Source organism: Cataglyphis hispanica, chromosome 1, assembly GCF_021464435.1.
Source record: "Cataglyphis hispanica isolate Lineage 1 chromosome 1, ULB_Chis1_1.0, whole genome shotgun sequence".
Lineage (NCBI taxonomy): Eukaryota > Metazoa > Arthropoda > Insecta > Hymenoptera > Formicidae > Cataglyphis > Cataglyphis hispanica.
Window position 1 is genome coordinate 16,718,030 of NC_065954.1, and position 16,752 is coordinate 16,734,781.

The window sequence follows — 16,752 nt, forward strand, 5'->3', positions numbered from 1 at the left end:
AATTAATTTTTTCAAAAACGAAGCCTTATAGAAAAAACAAAATCTTATTTTATATTTATTTTTGATAACTTTTTATCAATTCTTCTCGCAGTTAACTAACTTTGCTAATTAAATATTTCATCACACATCTATCTGACAGATTCCATGGGGTTTTTCATTATCGTGGGGCAGGCCACCTCGGGTGGAGCGCGTGGACCCGGGAAGTCCGGCGGAACGTTCCGGCTTACGGCCCGGCGATCACGTAGTCTTTGTAGAGACGACGAACGTCGTGACACGACCGCGGGACGAGATCTTGGGTCTTATCCAGGCCGCCACGAATCAATTGGTGCTGGAGGTGTATCGCAAAGGGAGCGCCCATTCGTCTGCCATCCACAGACCCAGCTCGGTCAACACCACCTTTCAGAACCCCTCCGTCGCCGGTCCCAACAGCCAACACACGGTCACGTTTACTGCCGAGGTCGGTACCGGCGTCCTCGTGTGAATTTAACGATACTCTATTAACGGTATTCGTCGATATCTTAAGTATAAATGAATGAAAAATGCATGGAACAACAATGGTGACAATCTGACGTTATATCTTTTAATTATTTATTAAACATTAAAAGTAAAATAATTCTTTTGTATTTTGATATTTTAATATTTTAAATATTTTTTATATATTTATATTTGTTTATTTGTTAGGAAAATTATTTTACTCTGAATGTAGAAGATGACAGAAAGTAACGGTTTGTTCTCAATAAAGTTTCCGAATGTTTAGTCCTAAATTTTAAATTCTTAAAAGAATCTTTAATTTTAATCGCGTGTAACTTAAATATTTCTCTTGACATTAGTTAAGATATCTATATAAACGAAAGAATCATTCATTCAAGATTACATCACTTATTACTGTTATATTTCATCTTACTACTTATCAAGTGATATTTCCTAACGATTTAAGATACCGACAATATAGTTAATATAGTAAAGAGTACCGCTATCGTTTAATTTTAATTCATTGAGTTATAATTGTGCCGATCGTAAATTAATCAAAGATTGAAAGCGTGTTAAGGAAATTTCCATTCTATCGAAATAATCGATCGGGTCATAAAATGTGTCGAACGTTTAATTACAATATGAAAAGACAACATATTGTAAGAGGGATATGCATAATTTTGATTATTATCAACATCATAGATAGAAAAGAAATATGTATTTTTTTAATCATTATTAATTTGCTGAATTGTGCATTGTCTATAAGTGTTAATGCTGTTTTAAGCTATAAAACTATATATCTCGCACATGAATTGGTGTCTGATAATACATATTCTATCAGATGAAAATATCGTCCCAGTTTCTCATAAATCTTATTTCAAACAATCAGGGAGATGTGATAATAAATACAGCTTGCTACAGCTGATATAACACAGTAAAGTTTAATTGCGCAAACTCGCGCGAAAAATGCTTCTATGATTGCTATTTAATATTCTAGAGTTCGCGGTGTCTAAGAAATGTATAGTCAATTACTTTGTAAAATTTATAAAATATTTATTAATGATCTTTTCATTTAATATTTGTAAAATGAGAAAATTGCAAATACTAAATTAGAACCACACAAATATTCTCGCATACATTTAGAATTTTATATTTCGAGAAATTTTATATTTTTATAACATACCTTCATTATATATATATATTATAGCGGGAACATGCGAATTTTTTTGTTAGGCGCGTTATATCAGCGTGCGTTATTCAGAGCTTATTTTCGCTTTGTACAAGGAGCGTCACACATCTGTGCATGTGTGTACATTGTTTTCTTCTTTTCTCCTCTTCATTTTCTTTGTATTTTAGTTTTAGCGAGCGTGTAATGTATAGCGCGCGCATTCCTCGAGTGGAGGATGCCGTTTAAGTTATGATGCGGTTATGTTTTATAACGACTAGGTTGCTCTTTTTTGTTGTCAACAAGTTTTGTTTCCAACCTCATGCGTTTTGTTTATTCATTATACCCTTTCCACCTTCATCCTATGATATTCAATTATCACTCGATTTTATGAGTTTATTCGTTGAATCATTGGCATTTTGATTTATATGACACGTTATTAAATATCATAAAAGCTAATTTTATTAATTTTAGATTTTATAATAGTATTTCTTATCTCGTTATTACATCACAAAGAAGCTTGCTAATAATATTATTTTATTTCCGTATTAAATCACAGGCAAAATTAAAAAAATTAGGTTACTTGAAATTATTTTCATTTTTAAGTACTTCGATTTTCAATTAAAAGCCATTCTGTTATCACTCATCCTATAACACAAACTATCGATTGAAGAATTCAATAGTGCTTTACATTATTACACAACTGTGCTATAAGCTGCACATTATATTCAGTTATCTTATACACAAGCATAAACTACGTTCTTTACGTATTAAAAATGATGATAAAGCGCAACGATTGTCAAAAAATTTTCTACTTAAGTAATATAGGCAATTATCTATTTTCCACTCGATTCTCTATAAAAAAAATCTCCCGCCCAAAATTCTTTCGTCGCAAATTCTTTCATGTAGCAGGTCTTCCCGTCTCTGGCACCTGACGCATCACCCGAAGAAGAATTAATTGTACGCGAGACCAGGTACTGGAGCATCCTGAAGAACGGCCACGCGCGCTTCATGGCCCCGCTGTGCGAACGACGCGACGTTCTATCGGCGACGGACTATCTGATTCTATTCCAGAACCTGGACGAGCTGCTCAAGCTATCCGAGGAGATCAGGGACGAGGGGGGCGGTGTTGACAGCTATCTCTGTAGAGTTCCTAAAATCACAGCTGCCTACCGAAGATACCTCAGTGGCCTACAACGTGCCTGCTGCCTCCTAGTCGCTCTCAGACGGAACACGGCCTTCGCCAAGCTCGTCTGTGAGCCTGCCGTGCCGCACAAACGTCGCCCCGATCTCACTGGGGTGCTACTCCTACCCTTAGAGCATTATAGGTTGGTACAATTACGCTAATTGCTTGTGTTTTCTTCAGAAAGAGACCCTTTTCCTTCAATTTGTTTCAATAAAATTCGTTTCAATATGAAATAAAATCTGATTAAATTAATTTTGACGGTGTAATAAGTTACGAAATTTTTAGGAAAATAATTATCAGTGTATGCAAAAGTAGTAAGATATTAAGAGAATTATTATTTATTAAATTGCAATGCTGTTTTTCTTATTTCATTCAAGGCTTCATCGCGTGCTTCTTGTTATTAAAATAATTTTTTATATTGCCAAAATTATAAAGATGCTTCAATTAAAGATTAAATTAAATATAAGTTTGTTAATCTATCATCACTTTTTCGTATCTTTGTTAACTTTTCATTTTTAAATAAGCTCTCATAAAGTAAATAATATTTTGATAAATATTATAATAAATATTTTGATTTATGAAAATAAATATTAGATAAAGATTAGTATTATATGTATTATACATTAATTTATAAAGTTATTAATATTTCCGTATTATGTTACATTGTATGTAAAAATTGTTTTCTTATAAAAATCCTACGATAACATTTACAAAATTATTAATTAAATTTTACATTAAAACTTGAATTAAAATTGTGAGATTGCACGATTACGAGAAGTTTTTAAAAGACTTTTTAATATAAAAGAAGTCTCTTTGGCGCTTGTAGCATCGGGAAAGCAAAAACCGTACCGTTTTCGTAGTAAATTCATGCTTGCAGAGAAATGACGAGATTGTTGGGTCAGGCGTCTCCGCGAAATTGCCAACAAGCGAGGGATTTGGCTCACGGCTATAGAGAAGCTACAGCTAACGCTGGTGTTATGGAGCCGCCGCGAGATACCGGAAGACCTTTGCTGAGTTTGCAAGAGGTGGAATCTCGACTAGTATTTGCAAGATGTAAGCCGTTTACCTTAGTGATGCCGGGAAGACAATGGTGAGCGCTTTCTTTATTCTCTTTTTACATTCTTTTGGCGAATTATATATATATATATATATATATATATATATATATATATATTATTATGCCATAAGATCATAATAAATAACTTTTATGAGAGAAAATCTAATATATATATATATATATATATATATATATATATATATATATTTAGAATTTATAAATATTTACAAATTTAATTGCACGAGCAGAAAAAAGCTATACAAAAATATCTTAAAATAAAAAGAACTACAATCTATGCAAATTGTACCTTCGTAAATTTTTATTATCTCTATAAATATATATATATATATATATATATATATATATATATATATATAATTTTAATTTAATATAAGTCTCTAATTTCTATGAGAAAAAAAACTGTACTCTTGTTATTTGTATTTCTTTAAGAATATATAACTTCTGATACATAATTAACTCGTAATATTATTATTTATTCATTTCGTCTTCGAGAATTTTTAATTAAAAAATCGTTTGATGCTGTAATAACTATTTTTATCCATGAAAAATTTTTAAATATGATATTTATGAAAAAGTCGAATCTTCATTTTAGGCTTTTCGGCGGCGCTCTCGCTAAGGTCGAAGGTCGGGCGCGTCTGCAGCCGTCCTGGGCGCTGCTACTGACCGATCTTTTGGTATTCGCGCGGGTCTCGCGAGACCGCGTGCTCTTCGTCACCGAGGAACCTCTACGATTGTCTAGCATCGCCGAGGCGTGCTTCACCGTGCGAAAACGACCGACGGAGTTTCGGTTACAGGTTTCCGTAAACCCGAACGGCAGCTCGGAGAACGGCCACGCCGAAATGGTGAACAGCGGCGGTTGCAGCCCACACAGTCGACCTCGAAGACGCGTTCTCATCTTTCGAGCGCCTACTGCGGAGCTTAAAGCCGTCTGGCATAATCTTCTTCAACGGCAAATGTGAGTGAATGAGAGACTAGGTATTAAAATAGGGCATTTTTTGACGAAATCAAAGGAAGTTGCATGCGGATGGACAAAGTATATTATTTACAAAGGTCAATTTTTATTATTTTTTAGCATCTATGTGAATACAGGCTGTGGCTTGAATTTGTCGGATCAGGACAGCCCGGAAGAGAGTCCGATTGTCGGTAATAATTTTGCCACAATTAGAGAATCCACGGGAAGTGCGCAGGTAATGGAAAAATATCGACTGTTCAAAAAAATTTGATTGTAAATAATTAATATTCACGCATTTTTGCACACAAGCAAAATAAAATTAAATTGCAAAATACAATCTTTAATTTTTCGAGACCAAAGTTAAATATTCAACGAGTTAATCTTATGATTTGAATAATTATTGGATATAATAATGATTTACACAATTACGCGTCTAATAAATTTTGAAATCAATGACAGACCGTGAGAGAGCCTCAACAACGTGACGAAGAGGAGAAGGAGTCGCAATCCGGCGAAAGCCTGGATACGATCCTGAAGAACTCTCGGGAGAACAATCACCTGGCTCAGTGGGTGCGCAATTCGCATCAGATCCCTCCTCCGGATAACGAAAGCTCACTGGAGGAATGGACGGCGGAGGAATTGGCGGCTCGAGCACCTCGAGAAAGTAACAGCAGGTCGACCAGCCAGGACACTGCGACAGAAGAGATCGCGACGGCAAATTCCGATGCCGAACAACAAAGTACTGCGTCGAGCGCAAGCCTAAGTACTGTAAAATCGAATAACATGACGCGGAAAAACGGCAATTACGTGTCTTCAAAGGAGAATTCAACGAGCTCTATCAGCATTTGCCGAAGGTGCCATAGGTAATAATTTTAACGCCTAATGTTAAAAACACAGCTTCTCTCTCTCTCTCTCTCTCTCTCTCTTATATTTTTCAGAATTTTTAATATTTTTAATATTCAAATATTTTTTCAATTTAAATAATTCGGAGTTTTATTTTTACTTTATTAGTCATTTTTTTTTCACAATACAATAAGAATAAGGGTAAAGAAATTTTGTGAGTTGTAAAATGTAAGATATAAGAATTATTTTGTTAAGTGTTTCTCTCTTTCTCTAATATCAGATCGTGATTGCTTATTATAGATCGGGTTGTCCTACTCCACCATTACAAAGGGATCCGTTCTCCCCGTTACCCCCGAAAATTTCAGTTCTTCCACCGACTCCCGATCTCTGCACGAGACATAGATTGCGAAATGGGCTACACGATAGCCCGGGTTGTAACAGTCCCAGTTACACGCCTGCGGATGGTAACACCGAAGATGGCAGCGAGGACGACCTCGATTGTGACGGAGAACCCCCTTATAGGTATAATAAATTAATGGAAATTAATATTTCTAAATTTACTAATTTGTTAATTATTAAAAATAAAATAAAAATAATTAACAAAATTTATTTACTTAATCAAATAAATTCAATCAAAGCATAAGTGATAAATTATCACAGACTCGTAAAACTCCGATTATTTATGGTCTAATAATTATGGTATAATTTATTCAATCTAAAAGTGATTACTTCTTTTTGCTTTGATATCTTCTTGCTCTTCTTAATTAAACTTTAATTAATCTGATTTTCTACGCTCCTAACGATCGTTTTGCACAGAGCTCTGAGGCGATTCGGTACGATGAGCAGTCTGGATCAAGATGATGAGTTGGACGAGCAAGGAGAAGACGACAACCGGGACTTGGAATCGCCGCCGTCCGGCCTGAGAGCGTGGACCGCTCGTGCGAGCAATTACGTCGTCAGCAAGATGGTTTTATTGGAACAGCTCAGCGAGGGTGTCGGTGGTTATCTTCTTCAACCACCAGTACCCCCGGAGCGAACCGAGTTTTCATTGGATCCTAACGACGAGGAGGGTACCACGTCCGGGGCTACTTCCGGCGACGATATATGGGGCACGCCGACCTCTGGCGGACCGGACGACGAGAGTTTCACCGCTAATTCGGTAATAATGTTTGAGACCAGGGTACACGAATATTCGCATCCGAACGTAATAGCTGAAGCTTGAAAGCACAATGAAACAAGTTCCGATGCTGCGAGGAATGATATCGCGTATCAAGCGGTCACGCGATTAAAGAATTTATTTCCATAAATAAATTCATGTATTGTAAAAAATTAAATTGAATGTATTATATGAAATTATGTACAGTAATTTAGCAGAAATTCCACGTTTAAAGATAAAGATTTAAAAAATAATTTATGGAGATAGAGCTCTCTCATAATCCGATTGCAATTCTTTTTACTTTTAAGATATTTTTGTATAGCTTTTCCTTCTGCTCGTGCAATCAAATTTGTAAATATTTACAAGGTAAATATTAGATATCTATTTCGTAATAAAAATTATTTATTAATTTAATATTATATTGTGTACAGAAATGACGATTGCTTGATACGTGTCATTATTTTTATATAAGCTTGCTTGAAAATGACGTAATAATAGCTTCAAAATATTAATTCACTTAAATTGCACTTCACATTGAATGTAAAAATTACATCATGTTCTATATACATATATTATACTATATACATATATTATAATTTAAAGTTGTTGCAGAGTACGAGTTTCAACGCACAATATACACAATATGCACAAACATGATAATATTATCGTAAATATACCAAGTAATCTTAGCATTCAAAGTGATCTCTGCAAGAATATTATTCCGAGAATTGTGGCTCGTATTTAATCCCCACATTTTTTCGCTGAATGTGTATAATCCTTGACATGGCAACTGTTGTTTGAGACAGAGAAATTCGCTTTTCTTTTCTTCTCGATATATAGCCATCCATGATATGGAAACGCAACGTAACATACAAGATAGCACGTAAGCTTCGCACGCTTGCCTGCATGACGAACGGCTTGCCTTCTGTTTCTCTTTTTGCAAAGAATCACTAGCCCGAGCTGTGCCTGACTTCCTTAGCCGCCACCGAACGGCTGTAGCAGCGGAAATGCAGTAGTGAACACCGGCGAGGACAATTACGGCCTAAATCTGTCGGCGGAGGACGATGCCGATCAGGAATCGGAGAACGAGGACTGCTCGCTGCCAGAGCTGAGTATGGACCAGCTGCTTGGCGGCGGCGGTAGTCTAGGTTCGTTGCGCTGCTTCCTGGGCAGAAGACGGCTGGAACCGCTGCCGGAAGAGGAGGACTCGCCCGGCAGTGGCAAGCACCAGGTCGGATGGTGGTGACAGCGGTTTCAAACGACGTCCAAGTCGAGCGTCTGCGGAATTACGGAGGAGCGCGATCGCGTCTTCGCTAAGCTCAGCCAGGAAGACGAGGAGTTTCGCCGCAAGATCGTCGATCTGCATCGCAAGCTATCGGATGTGGACACGGACGTAAATTATGAACCGGAAACAATCAGTTCTCCCGGCTCCAAGAGCTCCAGGGAGGCTGAACGTCTGAGGGAATTGGAAGCTGTCGCGAGAAGAGCGGAAGAAACGAATTCTCGAAACGTCGAAGAAATGAACGCGGAAAGGAGACGAGAAGAGATACAAAAGGAAGAAGTTGCCGAAGCGAGCGACAAGCGAAAACAGAGAAGTAAAAGACAGATCGAGCAGCTAAGACGGTCAAAGAGATTCGAAGAAGATTTCGACGATCAAAATAGTATGAGTCCATCCAGCAGCAGCGAGTCGAACTTTCTGAATAGACTAAGGATAAAAAGACGGAGCATGAAGCTGCTGAGTTTTCTGAGCGGAAAAGCGGCGGATCGCTCGCAGGAGGAAAGAGCAGCACGATTGTTGAGGATGTATATGCCGGACAAAGGTGGCTCTAGAACGACACAGAATACAATCTCTATTCATCACACGTCGAGGGACCGGCGCTTCTGGAAATTGCGCAATCGAAGACGAACCAGTTCCGCGTAAATTTACAAGAGCTGTGATGTAGATGTCGATTTACTCGTGGATCAATTGTTATTATACAGTGAAAAGCTGTGGCCATTGGAAAAATCATTTTTACAATGAGATATGGTTATACAATAATTGTATATCGTTAAAATTACAAACAAAATGTAATATTAACGATTAATTTAATCTGAAATACTGAATTTATGTAAAAAGTCGCATTATATGTGTGCGCGATCTAATTTGAAGAATGATTATTAATATATTGAAATATTAATAATATATCAAAATTTAAATATATATTAAATTATTAGTATTTAATATTATTGTTGATATATTGAAATATATTAATAATATTAGTATAATCAGGGAAGTATAATGATGATATTAATGTAATAGTATAGATGATAATTGGTTGAAAATTTGCAAGTATATTTAAACATGGCATTGTAGGAATTTAATAAAATCTGGCACACGAGTAAATCGTCATTCAAAAAATCGTATCGTTAAAAAGCAAAAGAGATAGCGAAAAGAAAAAACGCAGAAACGAAAGAGGACGGCAATTACTGTCTCTCCATTACTAGGACTTCCAAAACATTCGCGTTACTGAGACTTTTTAAATTCCCCTCGAGCATATACAAGGCCGAAATTGTTTTCATAGAGCGGTAGTAATGAATACGAATAGCTGACATTAGATTTAACTACAGTTTCAATCTAATTCACTTCTTAGTATCGCAAAGACATAAGATTCGCAAGGCGACGAAGGTAATTAGTCATCGAGTGCGATTTCCGAATCGCGCTATTAGTATATTTGCTAATCTCGGAAAGACGGAACGTCCTCTGGACACGGCCTACAATGGATTGTTTCCGGATCGTTTGACAACAGTCAAGATCGGCGAATCTCGCTCGCGAAGTCTAGTCTCTTTTTCTGAAATTCTTTTTTGAACACTGTATCTCTAGGTCCGCACGACTGACCCAAAGCGGCACTCATCTTTCACTTATTATACTGGGTGACTCGCAATAAGATATGTTGATATGTCTTGGACGACATTGGAATCACTTTGCGTCAAAGAGTTGAAATAAATATGAATCGACTCTAAAACGAGAATATAACAATAACATAATCTTAAATATATTTTAAGATTACATTATTATTACAGCTGTGCCATTATACAATAATAATTTATACACAATCTTAAAAAAATAGAATTTAAAATTATATTGTTATAAATTGAAAATGTATTTGAGCTTTTTGGCTAGAGTGAATCAGAAAATCTATGATTGAGAAAATGAAATCTTATTGCGAGGCATCTTATAGAGATATCTTGCTCTTGCCTATAAAGTGTCCCAAACTCATCATATAAAAAGAATTCATATACTTGCAAAAGTCATAGATTCTAATATAATTAAAAATATATTTCAAAGAGAATTTGAAAATATTATTTTAATTTACTAGTAATTAATAATATTAAATATTTTATAAATTACTCTTCCAAAATAAGTATCTCTTAATTTAATAAAATTAAAATTGAGAAATTTTACAAGATCTTAGGCATATGGGACACTTTAAATAAATTAAGAATTAAATACTAAAATTTTAACATTATTGTTAGTAGGTTGTAAACTGGTCAATTGACCGCATATGCAAAATATAAATAAACTATATTATTTGTTCAACCGTTTACCTTCATACTTCTTAAAACAAAAAGTTATTGTTGTTTACATATTACTTTTATATATTTTCATAAGATGTTCTCATATATAAATATATATAATCCATGCACTCGTTATAGGATACAAAGTATTTTGACAGTTTTTTCTCGACTAAAAAAAATTGTTGAATATTGTTAAGGAATTATTTAAGATTGCGGGTTCCTAGTTTTATATATTAATGACTTTAGTGCAACAAAATTATTTATTATATTTATTACATTTGTTTCAAGACATAGAACGTCCTTCTAACCACTTAAGTCTCAGTTTTTCTTGAATAATATCGCGATTCAGTTTTTTTGGATCATTTACAAATTTTATTGTAGCTTCTTCGCGAGCAGGATCTACTTTTGGTACAATGTAAAATGTGCCATTTTCGTGTAAATACGTGCCATTTAGATCATCTGCAGTTGGCAGTTCATTGGGTAACTTTATAGGAAGGATCTTTACCAGATGTTTCACCTTCCAGAGCATAGCACAAATCTCTGGTGTGTTTTTGAGGATCATTGGAACATTGAAGTGTTTCTGTAAAAGTGATGATTAAGCAAATAAAAGTTTGTCAAATGCTAGCATGCTATCACACTATCCTTTATAGACCAATCAATTACCTTGTCCTCGAAACCGAGATCTTTCAACATTCTTTTCTCCCACCAAGGATTACCTGCAAAAGGTTTTACTCGTTTCACCAATAAAAGTTTGCTCGGCTCAAATGGTGGATCAACATGATTTGGATGTCTAGAAATATAAATTTCTGAATGTTTCAATCAATAATTCTAATAACAAAATGTATTAATCACATATAAAAATTCACTGCTTTAATATCATAATTTCACACAAAAGCAATATATATCATAAATTTTAAAATTTTCTCTATTTATTTTTAGTTATATAAAAATATTCAAAGTTATTTTGAGGACTAAATTTAGGCTAAGCATATTTTGTGTTCAATGTATTAAAAATTAATTTGCAATTCAATATTGATTTATAATTTGCTTATATGCAATTTATAAATATTACTTATATATAATACATCGTTTTTCATAAATTTTGTTGGGCAAAATGTTTTTATAAAAGAATTAACGAGTACATATTATAACAATCTCACTTACCTTGGAAAGTATTTAACAAATCCATATTTTACACCTTCTAGATTACCCTCCTTGTCTTTCCATTTTATTCGTCGCCTCACTTCTTGCGAATAATAACGTGCAAAATTAAAGAAAATTGTTGCGCGAGATGTCATGTTGCAATCAAAAGTTACAAGCAAGTCTTACGTAAAAGAACGCAAATGTAACTTGTATAGGTTAGATCAACTTTGCGTTTCAATACGTAAATCAATAACAAATCTGCATCATCATATTGCCAACAATTACAATTATTCTAATAAATTTCTTCGATTATTTATATGGACTCTTAATCTCTTTCGAGCTCTTTCTTTTATTTATGAATTATAATATCGCACAAAATATATACGCGATCGCTTATATCAGCTCTTTCATTACTTTACATGCCGTTGCGTAAACGAGCGACGCCATATGTATTAATGCAAAACTTCATATACAGAATCTATTTTATCGTCTACAGATAATTAACAGGAGGTCATCATCAGAGCAAAATAATGTACACGACGTGTATATTGACGAAAACGAGCAATAATGATGCGAATGCAATGACAGGATATTTACTCACCAATCGATGTAGACGAATTACCTGTCTTGCGTTTCCGTAATTTTCGATCTTGCATCCCGCTCTCACGGCTTGTCCATTGCTCTCGACATTCACTCGCGTGAGTCGATTACGAAAAGAAAAGCGTGGCTAATTACACTCGCGCGGACACTAATTGCGATCGTCCGTTACTTTACGCGACGTTTATTGCACTTTGTTATTGTGACTTTGGACGGATATAAATCATGACGAACGCATCCGATGAATAAAAATTTTTGGCGGCTATTTCTCTCGCGTTCGAATGTTTATAAGATCAATGAGTATAATTAATTGCACTCGTGTACCTTAATCCGTGAATCCGTTCGATGCCGGTCACGCGCCGCGCGATTCCCACGAGCCGATGAAAATATTTTGAACGAAACGTCACTTATATCGCTGTCAATAATCGCGTTGATTGACATTTCACGGCAATGCCTCGCCGCCCCATGCGACGGTCTTCGATCGAACGCGAGATTCACTCCCGATGGAAAAAAATTAACATGAAAGAAAAACGCGCAACGAGACACAACACTTGGCTCCGAATTGTTTGAGAAAATCTGACTACGTGAGTCGTGAAATATGCAATTACATGAGCGGAAAGTGCGCGATGCGCCTCGAATTTGAATTGCCACCATTACACGATTAATTAATATACCTCAATACTTCATTCGTAATAATTTATGTTTTACATTTATGTTTTAAATACAACTTGTGCTTTAAAGCAATTAATATCTAATCACAATATTAATATTTTTATCTTGCTCAAATATGTGACAATAATTAATATAGTCATACTAGACATATTAGACATGTAGTTATACATATATTTTCCAAGAGATTAAAAGAATTGTCATATATTATATTATACGTATATATAAAATACGAATATTAATGCTGAAATAAATGTAGAAAAGAATGACAATAGTTTATTGTTACTCGACGCGTCGCGAGCGAACCGCGGCGAGATCTCTCCGCTTTTTTTCGCAACGAGAGTGAATTCCGCGTACTTACGAGCAGCAAGTATATCGAATGAAAGGACGAGCAAGTGCCGGATGAATAGATTCTTCAATTGATCGAGGTATATTGACGCGGTTCGTTCTTCGATAGATTCACTTAGCGGCTCACATGAAGTTGTCACCTGGTATTTCAAATCTTTCGTTGAGTACGTAACTACGTGAGTAAATAGAAAATACGAGGGTTTCGAACCGCTATTACTGCGGTATACTCGAACATGATATATTATTAACAAATAATTAACAAAGTAACTCAATGTTATGTTCGTATAATAATTTATGCTTCAATTAATATCTAATAACTTACAATTATATTAATACTTCAACCACATAATGCTTATATTACATATATTGTTGGCAAGAGATTGAAAGAGTTGGTATATTATAGTATATGAATAAAATACGAATATATTTTCATACTGAAGAAAGTGTAAACAATAACGGAATAATAACAGTAGTTTTTTTTTTTTTTTTTGTTATTCTATTCTCTCTTTCGTCGCCGATGTTGATCTATATTTTTGTTTTGACTCTGGCGGTGACTCAAGCGCGTGACGTGTCACATCACTTTGAGGTCTCGCAATCAGCGGATCACGGCAAAATCGTTCCGCGTTTTCACGCGTTTTTTCGCGATAAGTGTAAATTCTGCATGTGTACGAGCAGCATCAGATATGTCGAATTAAGGAGCGAGCAAGTGTCGGATGAGTAGATTCTAAAAATGATCGAAGTATTGACAAGATATTATCAATTATTATTTCCTTTTTCGACGCATTCTCGCGATTTGCTTAGCGGCTCCTGAAGTTGTCACCGCATCCAGTATCGGAAAACGACGGGTATACCATTTTTATATGCTCACATTGATCAATCGTGTATGCAATATGTGACGCAAGTACCGATTGATTAACGTGTACGATCGATAAACAGGAGCGATTTTTTTCTAATCAATTCTGTATCTCTACGAGCGAACGTCTCAAAATATATATAGTATATTCTATTAAATAGTATATATATATATATATATATATATATATATATATATATGTTATAAATTTTATTTTTTATATTGTTGATATAATATAAAAGTTAATGATAATGATGTTATTATTATACCATTTTTGCAGAAAAATATGATTATTTTTACGTTATATAATTTCATCCGCGCATTAGATATTACTTAATCATTATTTCAACATTTTGTTCTTATGGATATGTAATAGGTGTATGTCCTTTTAGGTTGGATTCTTGCAATTTCAATCGAATAAAAACTCGTGGAGCAGCAGTGGCCGTCAGCCAGCTCTTTTCGCGAAGAAAACAACTTTGGTAGTTGGGGAGAAAAGAGATGCGAAATATCCCAGCGGTAAGTCCGACTTGAGTTTGAAAGTTTCTCATGGAAACTCATTTCCGCGTGAGGGCGATGGAACCTGCCTAAGGGGTTCGCAGCTTTGGCGAAAAATAAGAGAAAGAAAGAGAAAGAGAAGAAAAAAAATTTTACACGCGCGAAAAACGAGCGCATCTGCATTTCGTATCTTAATGAACTGTGTATATGTATGTCGTATGTAAAAGAAACATAAGTGCAAAGTTTTTATTTCGTTATTTCTTTTTGCAATATTTTACATATTATTTTTATGTATATAAAATGCGACAGATATACAAAATATAATTTCAAAATTCTAAAATATATATAAATTATATAAATTATATATAATAATATATAAATTTCTCAAGTTCGCGTATTTATTTTGTAAAATTATACGTTCTTATTTCTTGTTCGGTTTAAAATATTTCTGTACTAACGTACAGATTTAATATTTTAATTCCAGATAAAAGAATGTTGCTTTTTTATTTTAAGGAATAACTGTTTCCTCTCTATTGCTAAGATAAAACGATAACTTTGTCATCATAGAGCTATGATAATATAATTAAATATTCCTCTTTCCATTCTAAATCTATTTTAATACAAGAATATAAAAGATTTTTTTTATGTACAGAGAAGACATTTTATGTACAAGAATATAAAAGATTTCTCATCACTCTTCCTGAAACTGAAAAAGGCAACTATTTTTATTTGTCTTTCCTTTATCGGAAATATCATTTTACTTTTCTGCGTACACAGGTAAGTGAAAAGACGGTCTTTTCTTGGCATCACAAGTTACAATATTGCTTTAAGAATTTCTAATTGAACTCTTGAATTATTTTAGTTTCAATACAAGAATATATAACATAATTTTTATTTCTGAAAATATAACTATAATTTTCATTCATATCTCTCTTTTATTGAAGATACGATATTACAATCTTTGTATAAGATACTCAGAGGAGATCATATTTTTTCGCTTCTTCTATTTTTTTCTCTTTCATTAGAAAGTCTTGATATATAAGTAATATGCGCAGCTCATTATCGCAATTTGTCATAAAAATGATACATAGTGATTGACAGCCGACATGTTATAATCGTGATATTATAAATCACGTTTGAAAGTAGTTTGGTGTATATCACGTTTCTATTCTAAACTATTCAAATGATACTTGAACAGAATAAATGATCCGTGAAATTCATTAAAAATTATATTTATATTTATGTTCGAACTTTTTTTCAATACTTGATTTTTTTATTATTTATATGGTGTGTTACTAAAAACCACAATACTTCAATACTATAATAGTGGTCGAAGCGATCTAAAAGCTTTGTTTGAAACGTTGGCACATTTGCGTTTGAATTATTTTTATAGGATGTGAAAGTCATAGAAAGCCAACTGCATTCACGCGATCGCTGCACATCGCACAATAATGCTAGATTTGCAAACTATAGACGGATTAAAAAAGTTTCATCGAAAACGTTCGCGCGCGCTTGTTCGCCTGCGAAAACACATGAGACAACGCTGCTTCGGGTTTTAACAGGGATATTTAGTATCGATTTTTGCCGCCAGTTCTAACGACGTGGTCGAAAACATCGTGCTTTTTAAAACGTCCATAAATCTCTCGGCAGTGGTGGACAGAAACCCGAAATCCATTTGCGACGGTACCCAAGTAATACATCGCGTTGGGATACAACGGTTTGCAGTTTCCGTCTCGGCGCATAAGACCGCAAATATTCCAATAATTGCATTATGCGGTTCTAATGAAAAAATTTAAGCGTGTTATTCTCGATTCAAGATGTTCGGTATGTTTAAACATATGTGGATTGTTTGAAATATTTAAAGCATATTAAAATAAAGTATAAGAGAATGTTATGGTATTTAGAACAATATAGAAATTTGCATTATACTGGTCACCGATTGAAATATTTTAAAATTAAATAATTAGTATATTTTTATAAGTCTCTGTTTTAGTTTTTCAATTGATATGTAGATTTGATGCAAATTTTGAGTAAAATTATGGGAAAATTGATGTAATATAATACGCACATATACGCATACATACACACATATATTGTACCCATAAAAAGTTCTACTTATCTTTTATGAAATAAAAATAATGGCACATTTTAATACATGATAATTGAAATATTTAAATAATTTAATAAGTCAATCCATTATTGTTTATGTATTGAAAATATTTTCATATATAGGTTATTTAA

At 34.1% G+C, this 16,752-nt stretch overlaps 2 protein-coding genes across 2 annotated transcripts in view; one reads left to right on the forward strand and one right to left on the reverse strand.

Annotated features, from left to right (window-relative positions):
- LOC126855550 (uncharacterized) overlaps nucleotides 1-10,428 on the forward strand; it is a 31,099-nt gene extending 20,671 nt beyond the window's left edge. Inside the window, 9 exon segments of the mRNA XM_050603366.1 lie at nucleotides 140-457; nucleotides 2,549-2,964; nucleotides 3,700-3,912; nucleotides 4,493-4,855; nucleotides 4,973-5,087; nucleotides 5,312-5,715; nucleotides 5,996-6,217; nucleotides 6,512-6,854; nucleotides 7,831-10,428. Of these exon segments, the coding sequence (XP_050459323.1) occupies nucleotides 140-457; nucleotides 2,549-2,964; nucleotides 3,700-3,912; nucleotides 4,493-4,855; nucleotides 4,973-5,087; nucleotides 5,312-5,715; nucleotides 5,996-6,217; nucleotides 6,512-6,854; nucleotides 7,831-8,097 (2,661 nt within the window). The 3' untranslated portion in view covers nucleotides 8,098-10,428.
- Nucleotides 10,429-10,647: 219 nt separating this feature from the next.
- On the reverse strand, nucleotides 10,648-11,961 carry LOC126859228 (39S ribosomal protein L30, mitochondrial). The gene is made up of 3 exons (XM_050610288.1): nucleotides 11,571-11,961; nucleotides 11,070-11,196; nucleotides 10,648-10,986 (listed from the first exon to the last, which is right to left on the reverse strand). The coding sequence occupies exons 1-3, from the start codon at nucleotides 11,702-11,704 to the stop codon at nucleotides 10,690-10,692; spliced, it is 558 nt and encodes a 185-aa protein (XP_050466245.1). The 5' UTR covers nucleotides 11,705-11,961; the 3' UTR covers nucleotides 10,648-10,689.
- Between the last annotated feature and the right edge of the window lie 4,791 nt (nucleotides 11,962-16,752).

Bases quoted from the DNA above. Each gene is read 5' to 3' on its own strand.
- LOC126859228 (XM_050610288.1), bottom strand. From the start codon at position 11,704: ATGACATCTCGCGCAACAATTTTCTTTAATTTTGCACGTTATTATTCG. The intron at 11,197-11,570 runs GTAAGTGAGATT...TTATATTTCTAG, and splicing joins TTTGTTAAATACTTTCCAAG to ACATCCAAATCATGTTGATC. The intron at 10,987-11,069 runs GTAATTGATTGG...TCACTTTTACAG, and splicing joins ATCTCGGTTTCGAGGACAAG to AAACACTTCAATGTTCCAAT.